The 18848-nt window shown below is 27.7% G+C and overlaps 1 protein-coding gene across 1 annotated transcript in view; it reads left to right on the forward strand.

Annotated features, from left to right (window-relative positions):
• Positions 1-5577: 5577 nt before the first annotated feature.
• LOC107436457 (homeobox protein SIX6-like) overlaps positions 5578-18848 on the forward strand; it is a 62961-nt gene continuing 49690 nt past the window's right edge. Inside the window, 1 exon segment of the mRNA NM_001323801.1 lies at positions 5578-6352. Within this exon segment, the coding sequence (NP_001310730.1) occupies positions 5736-6352 (617 nt within the window). The 5' untranslated portion in view covers positions 5578-5735.

Below are 18848 nucleotides of genomic sequence, written 5' to 3' on the forward strand. Positions count from 1 at the left end.
ATCAATGTGTATTAAAACGTTCGTAAATTCTGTTATAACAAATTAAATAGTAATTGTTAATAAAACTTAACTACTCTGATTAACACAGTTTCAAATATTACTTTATATTTTTTAATTTTATAGCCGTCGTTAAACAGCCGGCCCAGGTTTTTGGGTTTACGACTACTAATTTTCAACTTCGTAGCCTTGTAATTTCAAGCCTAATTCAGAAGACAAGGGAACTCCTGGACCAAGTATTGGGGGAAATTTGCCATTGTGGAGGACGTTTGGGTAGAACAATCCAGCATTTACGTTACATGGAGAGGAAAACCTCGAAAACCTTTCACGGTTAGCCTGGTTGCAAGGGGACTCTAACCCATGATCCGTCTACCACTGAGGATATTTTAGTTCAGCACTGTGGTCGGTACGAACCGGGTGCGGAATTCGAATTAACCAGCTGTCGCTGGGCTCGAACCCAGATCACCTCAATGGGAGGCGAGTGTTCTATCTTATGAGCCGCCACCGCTCTTTAAATATTATCCATAGCATTTGAAATGTGCTAATTTCTAATGCTAATTTCCTACTTATACACATATTTCGCTTTCATTGAAAAATTAGAAGAAAAAAGAAATGCAAAATTTGCACTTTTCTTCTATAACTTTATTTTCTGTAAGCTTTCTTTAACAAAAAATTCGTTTGAGTGTGAATTAGTTCATGCTAAAAATGTTGATTTCAAACTTATGAAGAATTCTAAATAGTCAATAGTGTCTGCTGCCAATAACTCCAAATTAATAAAGGAGTCAAATAATAAACAAAATTCTGCTTAAATCTACACTAAAACGTTTTTATTTTATTTTATTTTATTTTATTTTATTTTATTTTATTTTATTTTATAACTTATGTTCAAATTAGATTACGATTACAATTTGAGATTTACGACCATCAGTATTCAACTTCGTGGCCTTAAAATTTTCAAACCAAATAAGAAGATAAGTCATTCATCTTCAATCAAGCATTTAGACAAATCAGAATTCGTGAAGAAATTTTCGATGGAACTAACCCACAATTGCGTTACATGGAGAGCCCTCCCACGGTTAGCCCGATTGCAAGTGGATTCCAACCCATGATCCGTCTACTACTAACGATATTTTTATGTCAGCACTGTGTGTGGTGTGAATCAGAAGCAAAATCGTATCGAGCAGTCATCGCTGGGTTTTGAACCAAGGTAGCCTAACTTGGAGACGAGAGCTCAATCCTTTCGTGCCATAGCGGCTGGCACCCAAGTAATTGCATTTTATTTTAAAAAATAAAATTGTCGTCGAAAATTGTTAATTAAATCGTTGAACAACCGACTCAATTTTCTGAGATTACGACTATACGAACTTCGTAACTTTGTAAATTAGAACCCAATTCAAAAGACAAGGAAACTCCTAAATCAAGCTATTGGGACAAAGTAACCTTCGTGGAGGTTAATTTGTTCCCTGAAAATATTTTTATGTCAGCACTATGATCAACGAGAGATGCGCTGAGATGCGAGCCCACGCTGAGATGCGAACCTGTGTCACCTCATTAAGAGGCGAGTGCTCTATTCTGGAATCACTGATACCTAAATAATTCGAAAATTCGGAGAATGTTTAATTATAAAACTTTTCAAATTCGCTGAAAATTGAATATCGCTTCCAAGTTGTACTTTATTACCATGGCAATTAATTTATTTTAAACAAATCAACCATCTTTAGAAAGTTTATATAATATTATGAGTAAATAATATTATGAAAAACTATAATTTAAAGAATATATAATATTAAGATATTGACATTAATTATTATTGACGCGTTGAGTATTTTTTTTTTCAACATTGCATAAATTCCATGAATGTAAATGTGTAAATGGAAGTGTAATGTGACTTTAACTTTTGTTCTGAGTTTTTTTTACATGAAATGAAAATAATCTATGAGACAGAAGTNTATTTTATTTTATTTTATTTTATTTTATTTTATTTTATTTTATTTTATTTTATTTTATTTTATTTTATTTTATTTTATTTTATTTTATTTTATTTTATTTTATTTTATTTTATTTTATTTTATTTTATTTTATTTTATAACTGATGTTCAAATTGGATTAGGATTAAAATTTGAGATTTACGACCATCAGTATTCAACTTCGTGGCCCTAAAATTTTGAAACCAAATAAGAAGATAAGTCATTCATCTTCAACCAAGCATTTAGACAAATCAGCCTTCGTGGAGAATTTTTCGATAGAACTAACCCACAATTGCTATGCATGGAAAGCCCTCCCATAGTTAACTCGATGTCAAGTGGATTATAACCCATGATCCGTCTACTACTAACGATATTTTTATGTCAGCACTATGGGTGGTGTGAACCAGAAGCAAAATCATATCGACCAGTCATCGCTGGGTTTCGAACCTAGATAGCCTAACTTGGAGACGAGAGCTCAATCCTTTCGTGCCATAGCGGCTCGCACCCAAATAATTACATTTTATTTTAAAAAATAAAATTATCGTCAAAAATTGTTAATTAAATCGTTGAACAACAGACTCAATTTTCTGAGATTACGACTGTACGAACTTCGTAATTTTGTAAATTAGAACCAAATCCAAAAAACAACGAAACTCCTAAATCAAGTTTTTGGACAAAGTAAACTTCGTGGAGGTTAATTTGTTCCCTGAAAATACTTTTATGTCAGCACTATGGTCAACGAGAGATGCGCTATGATGCGAGCTCACACTGAGATGCGAACCTGTGTCACCTCATTAAGATGCGAGTGCTCTATTCTGGAATCACTGATACCTAAATAATTCGAAAATTCGGAGAATGTTTAATTATAAAACTTTTCAAATTCGCTGAAAATTGAATATCGCTTCAAGTTGTACTTTATTACCATAGCAATTAATTTATTTTAAACAAATCAACCATCTTTAGAAAATTTATATAATATTATGAGTAAATAATATTATGAAAAAATATAATTTAAAGAATATATAATATTAAGATATTGACATTAATTATTATTGACGCTTTGAGTATTTTTTTTTTCCAACATTGCATAAATTCCATGAACAACGCGAAATTTTATGGAACTGTAATGTGACTTTAACTTTTGTTCTGAGTTTTTTTTACATGAAATGAAAATGATCTATGAGACAGAAGTTTCTTCCCATGGGGGTGGGGTGGGGGTGCAAACTAGATGGCGCCTAAGGAGTTTAACTCATTCACACTGAAGGCAACTTTAAAAATCTCTCAAATCTATCTGCTCAAAACAAAGAGCTATTCCACATTGCTTCAAAAAATATAGAAAATCAAATATCTCCTTTTTATCCACAAACGGTTGCCATATTGTGTTGTAACACACTTTCCAATAAGTGACCTTCTCTTTGTATGAGTACATTCACAACCATGCTCTCTGTATAAACAGAAATATAACTCTGATTGGCACTAGTGTCTGTGATTGGCAGTGTTACCATGACGACGCCTACTTAAAGTCCCGCCTACGCAGTGCAATGATCCACCAATGAAACGGCGTCTGAGGCATGTATCGGCTCGAGACACCTATCGATGGCGTCTTCCCGCCCCGGAGTTTAGCACTAATAGTAGTGAGACGTTTGTAGGGCTGCTACAATTTGGCGCGTTATCATATTAAAACTGTTATGAGTTTTAAATTATTTGTTTATTTTTTGTACTCTAATTATTATTTAAATTAAAAGAAGTTAGAACGTCGAACTAAAATTTAAACTGCAATTAGAATTTTCATATTAGGATATTTTTTTTGTAAAATTAGGGAATAAAAAAATATTTATTGGAGTTGAATTGAGAAATCTGTAATAAAACAATTAATTTAAAAAAAAAGTTCTGTTAATTTACGTTTTTCCCTTATTAACAGTTTAATATAAATAGGTTTCTATGAATGATTTCTTAAAAAAAAATTTTGTTACATTATTTTTTACATTCAATGTCGAATTTCAATATTTCACAATGTATTTTATGAAAACTAAATTACAAAACGGATGTTTTTTAAATTAATTTTTATTTCACTTTTTCTTGTGTGATACTTTTCCATAAAACTTCTCGGTATACACTATGTTTTTTTCCCTTCCTTTTTTTACAAAAAACTAAGCGGATAACACATAACACTACTGATAATAGACAGAAATAATAAAATCTCGTAAATACGAATACTAAAACTTAATGTTAGATATTAAGTAAATAAAATGTATAATTATCTGGTTAATTAAAAGAATTTAAGTCCTGTCATAAAGCTCTTTCATGTGCCATTAATTTTTTGATATAATTTAAATTTTATTCTTTTTTTGAATTACAAACATTATTTTTTAAATTTATCCAGAAATGCCCAAAAATACTTTAGTTTTTTTAAATTTCTTAGTAGATTTGCAGTAAGTGAAATATGTGCACTGTTCAAGTTTTTAAAGTCGCTCTGATATGTTATTTTTATATGATACCCCCAGTAGGAAGTAAATTAGACATAAAAGTGTGCATTTATGTAAAGTAAGAAATCAAGACTTTTAAGATGACATGTTTTAAACTGAAAGCGTTGTTGTATTTTATTTCAGCGTATCAATGTTATGGCTTCACTTGGAGTAATTTCTAAACTTTGTACTGTACACTGATACGTTTTTTTCCCCCTCATGGTTTTGTCAAAGAGTGCTGCAGTAGCAGAATGAGTACTAACAAAATGTACAGTAAGCTTGGACAATATTAATAAATGCATAATTTTTTTTTAAAGTTTCGGAGGACTACAAATTAATAACAAGAAACGATGCAAAATAATGGATTATTTAACAAAAACAATGCATTGCAATGTTTCTTTCTTTAATTTTTATTTTTTTAAATGAGTTGCAATACAATGAATGAAAATTGAAAACAATGCATTGTTTAATAAAACAATGAAAAACTGTGAAATACTTATAGAATCAAAAAGCTGTGGCGATATATTGGTAACACAAAACAAAGCAATGTTTGATTCAACAATCAAAATCAATATATTGCTTTATTGAACAATGAGAGGCATTGCAATGTTTGATTAATGTCGCTATTAAACGTGTTTAATATTAAACAAGTTTAAAATAATTAGAATAATATGTTAATGGATGAAATTTCCTAGATTCAATAAATGTAAATCTAGTTGGAAATAAGGAAGATAAAAATAAATAAATGATATAGATTCCACAAGTGATTTTCATCTTATTGATAAGAATCTAACTGGAGAAACAATAGTCATTAATAACACGAGGAAAAATTCGTTTCATAAACTAGAATAATAACTTCTAAATATGATTTCAAAAAATGTACCATTTGCCCACCAAATCAAATTTCTTAAATAAAAAATATTATTTTCACTTGATAGTATCGCTGAATAAACATAACACAGATTAATTCTTTAAAGAAACTTTCTCATCTTTGGTGTCATTGGCGCAGTTCACCTGTATGCTTGGCGCTTGGTCGGATATCACGGGACCGGTTTCATCCTTGGCGGCGAGAGAATCGCTTTCACTGCGGCAACCCTGGCCGTATGCACGAGGGGACGTGAGGCTAAAAGAGGATCGAACACCTCCTCACTTACTACTGAGACAAGGGAGTTGGAACGACCGGCCATAGGACACCTTCCGTTTCTATTTACTGCCCCTCTTCTAAGCTGAGCTGTCCACACTTCCGCCATTAAATACCACCAGACGATAATAAGAGGGGGGATCAGCACCCATTCGTCAGGCAGTGATGGCTTTAGGACTGGGCCCCGCTGCAGCGGCGGCCTACAGTCCCATGTTCGTCCTTCCGACGCTTAATTTTACCGTTAACCAGGTGGCAGCGGTATGCGAAACACTCGAAGAAAGTGGGGACATTGAAAGATTGGGACGATTCCTGTGGTCCCTGCCAGTTGCACACCCAAATTGCAGTGAACTCAATAAAAACGAGGCGGTCCTCAGGGCCCGGGCCCTCGTGGCCTTTCACACCGGCAGTTTCAGAGAACTTTACCACATTCTGGAGAGTCACCGGTTCACTAAGGCCTCCCATACCAAATTGCAAGCCATGTGGCTCGAGGCCCACTATCAAGAGGCCGAGAAACTAAGGGGTAGGCCCCTGGGGCCAGTGGACAAATACAGAGTTCGAAAGAAGTACCCTCTGCCAAGGACTATTTGGGACGGAGAACAGAAAACTCACTGTTTCAAGGAGCGAACCCGAAGTCTTTTGAGAGAATGGTACCTCCAGGACCCCTATCCTAATCCGACCAAAAAGAGAGAGCTGGCTCAGGCCACAGGACTTACTCCCACGCAGGTCGGTAATTGGTTCAAAAACAGACGGCAAAGGGACAGGGCAGCAGCAGCGAAGAATAGGTAAATTATTATTTTTTATCCATATGTTCCTCTATTTTGATGTAATTTTTTATAGCCAGCATCTTGATATTGCCTTTCTAAAGTTGATATCAACGTTAACAATTTGCGGAATCGGTTTTATTTTAACAAATCTTCGCAGGTCTATTTTAAATAGTATCTTTAAAAGGTTTGATCTAGAATAAAATGTAACTAATATTTATGTATAATAATATTAACATCTAAATTCTCTTCTTCAAAAATGCATTTGCGTGATTGAATTGTATTAAATTCAAAAACACTGATTTCTAGAAATGTTATTAAAGTGACGATAAAACCTTGTTTATCTTAAATGTCTATCTTGTCTAATTAATAGGACAAATCGTTAAATAAGTTGGCTTTAAACTTAATTTTCACGTAATACATAAACTAATATTTCATACTTTTCAAAGGACTTCAAACGAGGCTTAGAGTTTGTAAAGTGTTTGTTAAAAAAATTTAAAACAGCAATATATTTGAATAGTTTGAATTTATATATTTATTGGGGAAAAAAACTTCAAAAACACTGAGTAGAGGGGGAAAAACATAGCAGTGTGTTTTGTCATAATATTAATGTATACCATTAATTATTATATGTTTCAAAATTTATTTTTCTTGAAATTTATTTTTATGTACGTATAACATAAATGTAACAACTTATAGTAAGAATTATTTGCGTGTAAATGGTATAAAAATAAAATGTTGATGAAGCTTTGAAATAAAAAATAATTATGTTAGGCCCATATGAAACCTGTTGTAAATATTAACATAAGGACTTTTTTGCACACATTAATCCTCTTTAAAAGTGAATTTGTAAAAGTTTTAAAAAATAAAAACGGTTATCAGTAAATTAATGTACATAACAATAAAATATAGCAATAAGTAGGGCAATAGATTTTGTAATAGCTTCTGCAATAGCGTCTGGAACAAAGTTGGAAAACTAAAAATAAATAATTTAAAATAACACCAATTATGTAATATGTCGATAAGACTTAAATTGCTAAAATTAAAAGAGAGAAACATTATTTTGAAACATTTTACTGTCTATATATACCACACAATATTCACGAAAACGAATACACGTTTCAAGTTTAAGTACCATAATTTAAAATAATTACATAATTTTTGAAAATAATTACCCTAATTATCTTAATTATAACTTATTCTCCATTGTTAGGGAATTTTCTTTACACGCAGCAAAACTTACGGATTTATTTATTAAAATGGGATTTTTGTTTTCAATAAATAACAAGCATTATTGTTTATTTTAGCTTTTTCAATGCTTCTTTTTTAATTTACTTGGGACGAAACATATTTTTTAGCGTAAAAGAAATAATTTAGATAGAGCTTGCTTAATCAAAACAAACGGCATAGTATTTAAAATCAAATTCTCGAAAGACATGTATAAATTTCCCTATTCAAAATGGTACCATATGGACTCTTCTGCAAGTTTAAAAAACTATAGATAAAACAATAGTCTTTGAAAGGAATCGACAAACACCGATTCTTCACCTTTAATAACTAAAAGGTAGTTTCTGGAGCAGAATTATTTTGGAAAATGTTTGATCCTGAATATATATTGAATAGAAAAGTAAACTTTTCAAGATTATTTTCAATTTTGGGGACCATTTAACATCAGTGCACATAAACCTATATCGATCAAGCGATATAAATTTATATTATTTGTTAGCAGAGGTAGACAATTTCTGATTACTGCTTATCATCGTGTCTTAAAATTTATGGCTGATTTCTAAATTTTATAATATACAATTGAGATGAAAGATTTTTGTAATTTTTAATTCCGTTAATAAAAATATCCTATTGTTTTCTGAAAAATGAATAAAAATTAATTTTATTGTCTTGAAACTTTTACCATCGTGTGTTAAAATTCATGACTGGTTTCTAAATTTTCATAATGCGCAATTGAGATGAAATATTTTTGTAATTTTAATTCTATTAATAAAAAATCCTGTTTGCTTTCTAAAAAAAATGATTTCATCGTCTTGAAACTTTAATCATCATGCCTTAAAATTTATGACTGGTTTCTGAATTTCTCAAATATTCAATTGAGATAACAAATTTTTGTAATTCTTACTTCCATTAAGACAAATCCATCTGTTTTCTAAAAAAAAAAATTTTTTTTTTCTATGTCTTGAAACTTTTATCATCGTGTCTTAAAATTTATGAATGGTCCTGAAAATTTAACTAATATTCAATTGAGATAACAAAGTTTTGTTATTTTTACTTCCATCATAACGAATCACGTTGTTTTCAAGAAGAAGAAAAATTCGGTGTCTAGACACTTTTGTTATCGTGTCTTAAAATTTATGACTGGTTTCTAAATTTCTATGCTATGCAATTGAGATAACAAATTTTGGGAAATTTTAATTTCATTATTAAAAAAACCCTGCTGTTTTCTATAAAAAAAAAAGTTGTCTTCGGTGTTTGGAAACATTTATCATGTTTCGATCCTTGACAGTTTCTACAATCAATTTTTTTCAAAAATTTTGAATTTTTAAAATACGAGACGCGGATAATGTTTAAAATTTAACAATCATCCTACAGCATGCAAAAACTCACTTGATTGCATAATATGAACTAATTGCTAAATATAATGTTTAATAATGTTTAAATTCAAACGCGGATAATATTTAAAACTAAACAATGATGCTATAGCATACATAAATTAATTTGATTATATAATGTAAAATATTAGCTACAATTATTAAAAGTCTTTAGTGTTATTTTGCAGTTACTGAATATTATATTTATTTACTGAATAATCAAAAACATGATTAAAATTATTATAAGTCCTAAGCTTTGACAAAACAATCAGTATATCTTGGAAAAAGAGCTTTTTGTTCTAAGAAACACTACATGCTTCCACAAAAAGATTATCTTATGCAAGATATCAAATTCATTAAGATAACTTTAAAAGGCATTGTAAACTTTATATTAATGTAATGATAGAATAAGAGTAAAAGAAATTAAAATTTTCGCTGATATCTTCCTTTTTGTTTTTTTTCCTAAATATTTTACAAAGTAATTTAATTTGATAAGAAGTATTACAATTATAATATGTTTTTTAACGTCATAAAATTTTATAACGGTAAAATATGATTGCTTCTGATTCTAGGAAACTTTTTTAAATTAAAGAATAATGAGTTATACTACCGTTCAAATTTGCTTTAACCTTAATATGGTTGTTATATCATGTTATCGTAATTCATAAAATTGATAACCCAACTAAAATTTGATTAAGTATTAAATATGATTGCATCTGACTCTTCAGAACGTGTTGAGCAATATTATTGTTTAAATTTGTCTTAGCTATATTATGGTGCTAAACTAAACCATATTATCGTAATTTAGTAACCTAAATTAAGCTTGATTATTTGTTAAACATGATTACACTTGACTCTAACACACCTTTAGAAATTCTGGGGCATGATTAATTATAATAACGTTTATATTTGCTTCAACCTCGTTATGATGCAAAGTTAAATCATATTATCGTGCTTTATTAAATCATAATAAAATTCAACTTGAACCAGGTTTAATTTCACACTTTATTATGAAAGTAGAAAATTCGAGCCATATTGTGAACCAACGTTGAATTGACTACATATGCTTATTTAAGATCAACGAATATAACATAAAACTGCGGTTTAGTAAATATAGTACGTTGGTTTTTATTAAATTAGTATATTTACAACATTGCTTCAATTTCTTATATGAGCGCTAATCTACAAATATAAAAATGTGATAGTAAAATTCTAAAAGTTTTTTTTTTTCATATTTACTTATCCTTTTTCGCTATAAGTAACTAATCGGTTAACAATTTACTGTAACAAATTGAATAAATTACATTACATTCGTCGTTCGTGCTAGACATTAAGCGAGTAGCCAACATTGAGTCATCGCAAGCAACCACTTTAGTTACTCAACCGGTTATTATTCGTGTTACTCAAGTTATCATTTAAAAATAAATGCGAAAAAAAATTCACTCTGCGCCTTCTAAAGGGTAAGCAAATGATATAATCCGGTCTATCCAACAATTTACTTGACGAAATACATTTTTTAAAAACGAAAAAAAAAAAAAATTACTTTCAGTAAAATTGATGCTATTTTCACTTTGTCACTGTATGTAATTTAAAAATTACTTACAGGGACAAAAGTTAGTTTTTGTTTCCTTATCAGTTTTCCTATCTGTAATATTTTGAAAAATTAACAAGAATACCAAAAGTGATTTTAAAAATAACGAGAGCTAATTGATTATAAGTGTTATAATTTAAAAATAAAATGCAAGTACTAATTTTTTGTGTCTACCATTTTTGTGCAATTAATTTTTATTTACCTACATAAAAGTTGTCAAAATGAAATTTCTTTAAGATAAGGTTTTACACTATATGTATTCAAAAATTAATAGATGTTATAAGTAAATTTTTCTTTAAATACTATGAATCATTGTAGTAAATTTAAGAGCAAAAAGTGCAGGATACTGAAGTTAATTTAAAATGAACTTATCTTTTAAAACGTAAATTAAAAATCTCATAAACTTGAAGCGTTTTTTAAACTGATCCTTTTTAATTGAAATCAGTGTCAGTCAAATTATTAATCAATTATATGAAGTAAGAGGGAAAAAAATTGTGGTTAATATTTCAAATGTTTGTAGTATGTTATGTGACTTAATATTTGATACTCAAGCTGGAAGTCCTGGAAACATTTCTATAGGGTAATTGAAGTAATAATCGATAAATATCTGAAATGCAAAAGTTGCAAAAACGTTTTTTTCTTCTTCTCTTTAATTTAAAGCATTTTTTGAAAAATTACAGAAATATTTTCATAACGTATCAAAACGTCAATTCGAAATCTTTCATTTTCGCAACCGATATTGAACAATAACATCTACGTTTCTATATATTCAAAAAGTTTCGGAAATATTAAAAGAACGTTTTGTTTTACTATTAAAAAGTTATGGTTTTTAGAAGACATACTTAATCAATAATAAGAGCATTCGCAATGCATTGTAATATGTTTCTAGGATATTAAAATAGTATGCGTGACATTCAAAAGGCATTTTTTTATTCTGTATTTGAATTTGATGAGATATTTTGTATTGACATTTAAGAAAGTGAAACATTTTGACTTGTCTTAATTTTTAATTAATTAATTTATTTTTTGAAATTTTTTTTTAAAGTATTCAGAGAAAAGAATTTTTTTCAAATGTTATTATTTTATACGTAATAATTTAGAACAATTTATACTCCGAAATTACAGATTTCTTTTTTATCCAAAAAGAAAAGGAATGCTGAATTGAAATAAGTGAATTTTTGATATTTCTTAATGAATTCAACTATCGTAGGGTTGTCGTGATAGAGAATATACGGAAAAAAGTTTAAAAAAAGCTTTAATTGACTAATTTTGCTTCTACGTGAAGGACTCTTCATCAAAAACTGAAGGACCTGAATGCTAAAAACTTTAATTGATGAATTTTGTTTATACTTAAGAAAATCTCATCAAAACCTAAAGGACCCGGATGCATGTTTGAGTCAGGGAAACGTGACTTTAGTCATTTACGCCCCATCTCAGCCTACCTGGAGAGCAATTAAAAAATCGAATAAGTGAAAGAATTACACTTTTTGTTAAAATTAATATTTAATTAAACTGCTAAAAAAGAATTTTTAAAAAGAACATAGAAGGGGTTAGTTAAACCTGTTTTTTTCTTTACAACATAAAAATTATCTACGCATAAGTAAAACTCTTTTTAAGCAATATACCTTGCATCTCGCACGTTATTTTTCCATTTTCCAAGCTTTAACACTTTGAGCACGAAAGAGAATTTTTTTTTTATTCGTTTTTGACTTTTCTCGTTCTTTTTCAATCTACCCCACTAACAGTTGACGTTCAGTGGTAAAAATTAACAGAAAATTTTTTCGTAATTTTTAATTACCAAGAAACGGGGAAGGGGGGGGGATAAGATACGTAAAACCGGGAAAGACATTAAGATCGAGCAGTGTTTAAGTAAAAATTATCTCACTGTTCTTTAAATGTTAATGTATTTTTTTTTATAACTTCAGTTTTGCGTTCGTTATCAAACGCATGTGAGACTTTTTTTTATTTTATTCTCAAGCATATTTTACGAACTTATTGGCTTTTAACTTTTTGTACTGAAAAAACGTGAAAAAATAATGTCGTTTTCTTCAATTTGCGCTTAATGACTCATTAAATCTTAAATGAAATGAAAATGGTTCTTAAAAGCCATGACTATTATTTGCATACGTCTTAGACGAACAGAAAATTTGTTTTTACACGGTTTTAATGACTTTAAACACGAAAAGGCCAATCACCGAAAGAAAAAAAAACAATGTTCACATACATATTCATGTAGGAAAGAAAAGGGAAAAAAAAAAGGAAATGATCGAAAAATTTCTCAAGTTTTGAGGAAGTTTTTTTTTTGAAGGGCTCTGTGAGGATCTTAATATTGATGAGAGCTGTAAAGAAAACAATTTCGTAGTTTCCATTTTATACAATGTTAAAAACACACGCAAAAACTTTAGGTAATGAATATTTTTTCTTCTTTAATTAGAAAACAACCAAATGAATTTTTTTTTAGCAATTTTAATGGTAAGACTTACAGAAAAAAGGTCTTAAATTGTGTTTGTTCGTTTAAAATCATAAAAAGTTCTTTTATTAAAAAAAATTATTTTTAATTAAATGTACTGATAAAGGTAAAACATATATTTTAAATAACTGCTTGCTGAAAGACAAAATAAAATGGCTGTAATTTACTAAAAAATAATTCAACGCAAAAAAAATTTTTTATTAAAAAAATATGAATCTTCTGATGTTTTTACAATTTTTGTATTTACTGCTGTTGTTTTGTTATAAAAGCTACAACTGTTAAATAACTTAATTCACCACGAGGCTGTTACTGCTGTTGATAACATTTACGAAAATCAAATAAAAGCAGGATTAGTAAGATATGAATACTTTAAAAAGCAAAAATAGAGATTAATAATTTTTTTTTCAGAATTCCTTACAAAGTAATTTCTTTAAAGCTACCACAAGGACAGTTCTTTTAACCATTTAAAATTATAAAATATTCTTTTATTAAAAAAAATCTTTAATTTTTTCAATTCATTTAACAATTATAAATTTTATATTTGTTATTTTGTTATAATAGAAAGAAATAGAATGAATTAGGTGTAAAAAGTATTATAAGCATTCTTCAAAGTATAAAAATTTATAATTTGATACTGTTTTAAAAATACTACGATACTATGGTACTATTTATAATGCAAAATAGAATTAAGGCAGAGGTATATTTTAAAAAATGGCTGATAACTGTAGATCAACACATTAGATAAAATAATAAGAATTCTGCAAAAATAGATTTGAAATTTTGATATTTTAAAATGTTCTGAAACTTCACTTTATGGTACATAAAGTTGTATGCAGACACTTAATAGAAAATTATGAGAATTTTAATTAACTCAACTAAATTAAGTCTATATTTTTTCCTAGGAATATTGGTAAAAAAATGGAATGCCTAATGTGAAATGAGTGTATATATGAAAATTATCGATAACATTTTGAATTTAATTTTCAATTTTTATGTAAAGTATAAAATAGTATTCAATTGAACTTTTAGTAGCTTGAACTATTAGTCAAATTTTCATTTGTTTACAGAATATATTCGTTTAACACTCTGAGAGTATATCACAGGTTTTTCATTATTTCATAAATCTGTTTTCCTGCACAACAAACAACATTTTCCCATTGCATTAAATTAAAATAAGATGTATTAATGGATTTTTATAACAACTTTCTATTTAAACCATTCTATAAATTAACTCTAAATCTTATTAGATTTTTGTCTATGTAAATCATTCTATGAATTAACTTTAAAATTTAATTAGGTTTTTGTCCGGGTAAATCATTCAATGAACTAACTTTAAATATATTATTTGGATTTTGGCTTATGTAAACCATTCTATGAATTTACTTCACATATTAACTAAAATTGTGATAATATAAAATTATTTTATTTGACATCACATCTTAATTAAGTTTGCGTAAGTAATTACCACATTATTTGATTGATTTCCTATCTTAATTAAGTAAATGTAATCCATTTTTTAGAATAACCTCACAAATAGTAAATAAAAACTATGCTATAAATTAAATTGTCACAAAAATTTTAGCAATTTTTAAAATTAAGATTTATTATAATAGTTTTTTTAAATAGGTTAACACTTTTAAAAACGAACTAAATTGACTACTTAAAATACTTATTACTTCTAAAACGCTATTTAAAATACTTATTACTTCTAAAACACTATTTAAAATACCTATTACTTCTAAAAAAGTTTGTGGAAAATGTATTCCATTTTTTAGAATAACCTCACAAATAATAAATAAAAATCATTCTACAAATTAAATTGCTGCAGAACTTTTAGCAATTTTTAAAATTAAGATTTAGTACAATCGTTTTTTAAATAGGTTGACACTTTTAAGAACGAATTAAATCGATTATTTAAAGTACTTATTACTTCTAAAATGCTATTTAAAATACTTATTACTTCTAAAAAAGTTTGTGAAAAATGCAATCCATTTTTTAGAATAACCTCAGAAATAATAAATAAAAATCATTCTATAAATTAAATTGTTTCAAAACTTTCAGCAATTTTTTAAAATGATGATTTATTACAATCGTTTTTTATTAGGTTAATACTTTAATAACGAATTAAATTGACTATTTAGAATACTTATTACTTCAAAAACGCCAAAATTATAATGCGAATTGGAGCTGGCGTGAATATTGAGCGTCTTGATCCATTCCTTTATGGATGTGAAGTATTTAGTTGCATAAAAGATCATCCGGCATGCTCGCGTGAGAACAAAATAGCAGTACGCATTTCCATTGCATTACATTTTTGCTTTCTAAGCGAAAAACAAGTGTTATCACCCCACACTTTCGCCCAGCGCATTCTTCCTTCCAAGAAGCATCATCGTCCACTTCACGTGATGGTCGAATTTGCATACACAAGAAAAGTGCCTGACGTGGGTGCTTATCTGCATCCATATTCCCTTTCCCACGTCCAGAATATGATATCAAATTCGGTGAAACCGTCCGCACCTGTGGACTTTTTATGAAAAAAATGGACACGAGATTAAGATAAACGTAAAAGGGCATTCTATTTCGTTGCTCAGAGTGAGCACGAGGGATATTGCGTAATCCGTTGATACACTGTGGTTAAAAACCCGATACTTATTATTATTATTATTTTTTTTAAAAAAAAAAAAGAATTAAAAATTGTTTTTAATTTGACATAAAAATTAAATTTTCTCTCTGAGTAAAATTCAAGAATCATATATAATCAAGATGATCAGGTAGAAAATACATCGAAAAATTAAGTAACATTGATATTATGCTTAAGCAATTTAAAATTTTGATTAGGTTATTCATATTCATGGGAAATTATATTTTTATATCTACCATTTATGAATTTTTAAATATTTATCGATTATCTCTCCTTTTATCATTTATGAACATGTAAAAAATTTCCTTTAATTATTTTTTTTGTATATGTATGATATGTTTTTGCTTAAACATAAATAAGTAGCTCAAATATATCCAACTTTTAAAACAAAAATTGGAGTAAAATTTTTTTTCAACTTCCAAACCTTTTAACGACGTATAAAACCAAATAAGGTAAATGTTATAAAGGTTTCTTTTTCAATTATTTTTCATAAATATTTTCTTTTCTTGCAATTTTTTTCCTTTATATTAATATTATAAATTATTTAAACCATTTCTTTTTTACAAATTTTCTCATTTTCCTATTATTTAGAAACATTTTGTTCGTTTTAAGGGTTTTTTAAGGTACTTTCTAACTGAGTTCAACACTCTTCCGCTATTAAGAAACATGATATTCCTATATATATGTTTTCATCTATCATTATTTATAAGTATGTAAACATAATATATCTTTCCTCATAGTTTATAAATATGTAAAGAATTTCCCCTTAGGTAAATATTTTGTATAAATATGATATATTTTCGCTTATACATAAATAAGGACCTCAAGTATATCCATCTTTCAAAAAAAAAAAAAAAAAAAAAAAAAAAAAAAACCAGATTGAAAATACATATTTTTTTCAGCACCTTAACTTTTGAGTGACGTTTAAATTCACATTTTGTAAATGTTTAAACTGAAATTTTTAGCTTTTTCTTAGAAATAGTTCCTTTTCTTGTGAAACCTCTTTTTATATATTTATATTATAAATTTTATGAGTCATTTTCTTTTACTAATAGTCATATTTTTTAATCAATTCGAAACATTTCGCTATTTATTATATCATTTTCAATGAATTATTTAAACTACTTTCTAACGGAGTCTAACACTCTTCAGCTATTTAGAAACATTGTATTTCTATTTTTATGCTTCAGTTCACACCACTATTGAGGCTGATGAAATTTTATTTCGGGGAACCTCTTTCACCCTAAGGCAATTGGAAAAGCGTCGCTACATATCAACAGAGGGTTGATTTTCTGCTACCTTTTAGTGTACTAAATTAAGCTAAATTTTCTTTCACATTTTTGTACAATAAATTAAAATTTTTATCATTAAAATGCTCATCTCTGTTACGCTCAGAATAATATATTAAATAATTGATTTTAACTTTTAAGTTGTTAAATTTTTCAGCCTTAGAAAATATAGCAACTGCACAACATATTTTCTCATTAAAACCGATCTTTTTTTAAGGACCTGATTGGAAAAAAAAATGTGATTTTATGCATTACAAATTAAATTTTAAACTGAAAATTTAAACCTTTTTTTCTATTATTAATTTTTTTTAACGAATTTTACTTTGTTTCCTTTACGACTAAGTCATTTTTCCCCATTCATATTCAAATATGAATGCTTGGTTTTAACTATTTGATTACAATAGAAATGAATATAAATTAGGTGATAAAATAACCTTTAATTTCTTCTTTTCTTATTTATATTGATAATTAAGATATGCGTATAGTCTTTCAAGTAATTTAAGAATTTTGCTCTGAACTAATAATTTTTAAACATAGTTTATTTATTTTAATTTATGAAAACCATTTTTGTGTCCGAAAATTAATAAAAACTTATCTAAGAAACAACATTACTCATAATTTTTTAAAATTCTAAATAGTATTCCAAATTTTTTTCTCAACTATGTTTTTAGTTGGATTATCATTATTAATAATAATAATAAATTATTATTCTCATTTCTGTCTTATTATTGTGATTTTTTATTTTACTTAATTGTGATTCACAGACTTATTTACATCTTCTGATTGCTTAAATTTTTCATGTTTTATAAATTCTTTACTCGTTGTCCAAAAAATTTTAAAATAGATGCTAGTACAAAACACTCCTTTAAAAATTATTATTTTATTTTAATTACTCCAATAATCTGCTTACTTATTAAAATAAAACAGCGCAATCACAACATTAAGAGGATGATAAAGCTGTTGAAGTGAACCGAAAGCTTAACCGTGAACATTAAAGCTAATTATTATAACTTAAAGTTAAGAGAATAGCTGCATGCTGACCAACGTTGAATAACTTGCGTCCACTAGAGCGCTTAATTCTCAGGTTTATTTCACTAATATCAGGAATTGTATTTGATCTTTTATGAAATCGGAAATATTTATGGCGGCCATGGCATAAAGTAAAAACTGTTTTTGTCACACTTCGTTGGTTAATTGATCGGATTAACAGAAAGAAGAACTCGGATTTACATTCATATGGTTTTCTTATCTACACTGAAATAAATATTGATTCTAAGAAATTCTTGGAACTGATAAGTATGTTCTTTGTTCATGAATTAATGAATAAGTGAACTTTTATGAATTCTTTAGTTATAATATTTTAAAGACTTATACTAACAATTAGCTTGCTTATTTGAACCGCAGACAATAATAATAAAAACAAACTGTTATAAAATTATACATTTCTATGCACAAGTAAATTAATGAAGAAGAACATTGAAATGTAAATCCTTGCTAGTATATATGTATTGTTAAAAATGTGTTTAATATTTTAAGAACATATATTAATAATTAGCCTTGTTACAAATATAAAGAAAAACTAAACTTTTTCTTCGCATAAGTGGGTTGGTGTTTTAAAAGTTTTTAAAATCAGTATTGCTAAAGTCTTGATTTGAATTTAAATATTATTTTTGCATAAAAGTATGCTTTTCAAGTAATAATAGTTTTAGTAAAATTAAAGTTAATAAAGGAATAAAAAGAAATATTCTTTGTGATTTACGGAGTATTAAAAAATACATTATTACTAACGTTTAAAATAATCAATTAACAAAACTTTTACAAAAAATTGAAAAGTAGGACAAGGAAAAAAAAAGATTTATTTCTTCGTTTGCATGTAATTTAAATAAATAAAATTCGGATGTTTGCATAAGATGCGACTGTGTACAT

The sequence above is a fragment of the Parasteatoda tepidariorum genome, chromosome 3 (assembly GCF_043381705.1).
Source record: "Parasteatoda tepidariorum isolate YZ-2023 chromosome 3, CAS_Ptep_4.0, whole genome shotgun sequence".
Taxonomy (NCBI): domain Eukaryota; kingdom Metazoa; phylum Arthropoda; class Arachnida; order Araneae; family Theridiidae; genus Parasteatoda; species Parasteatoda tepidariorum.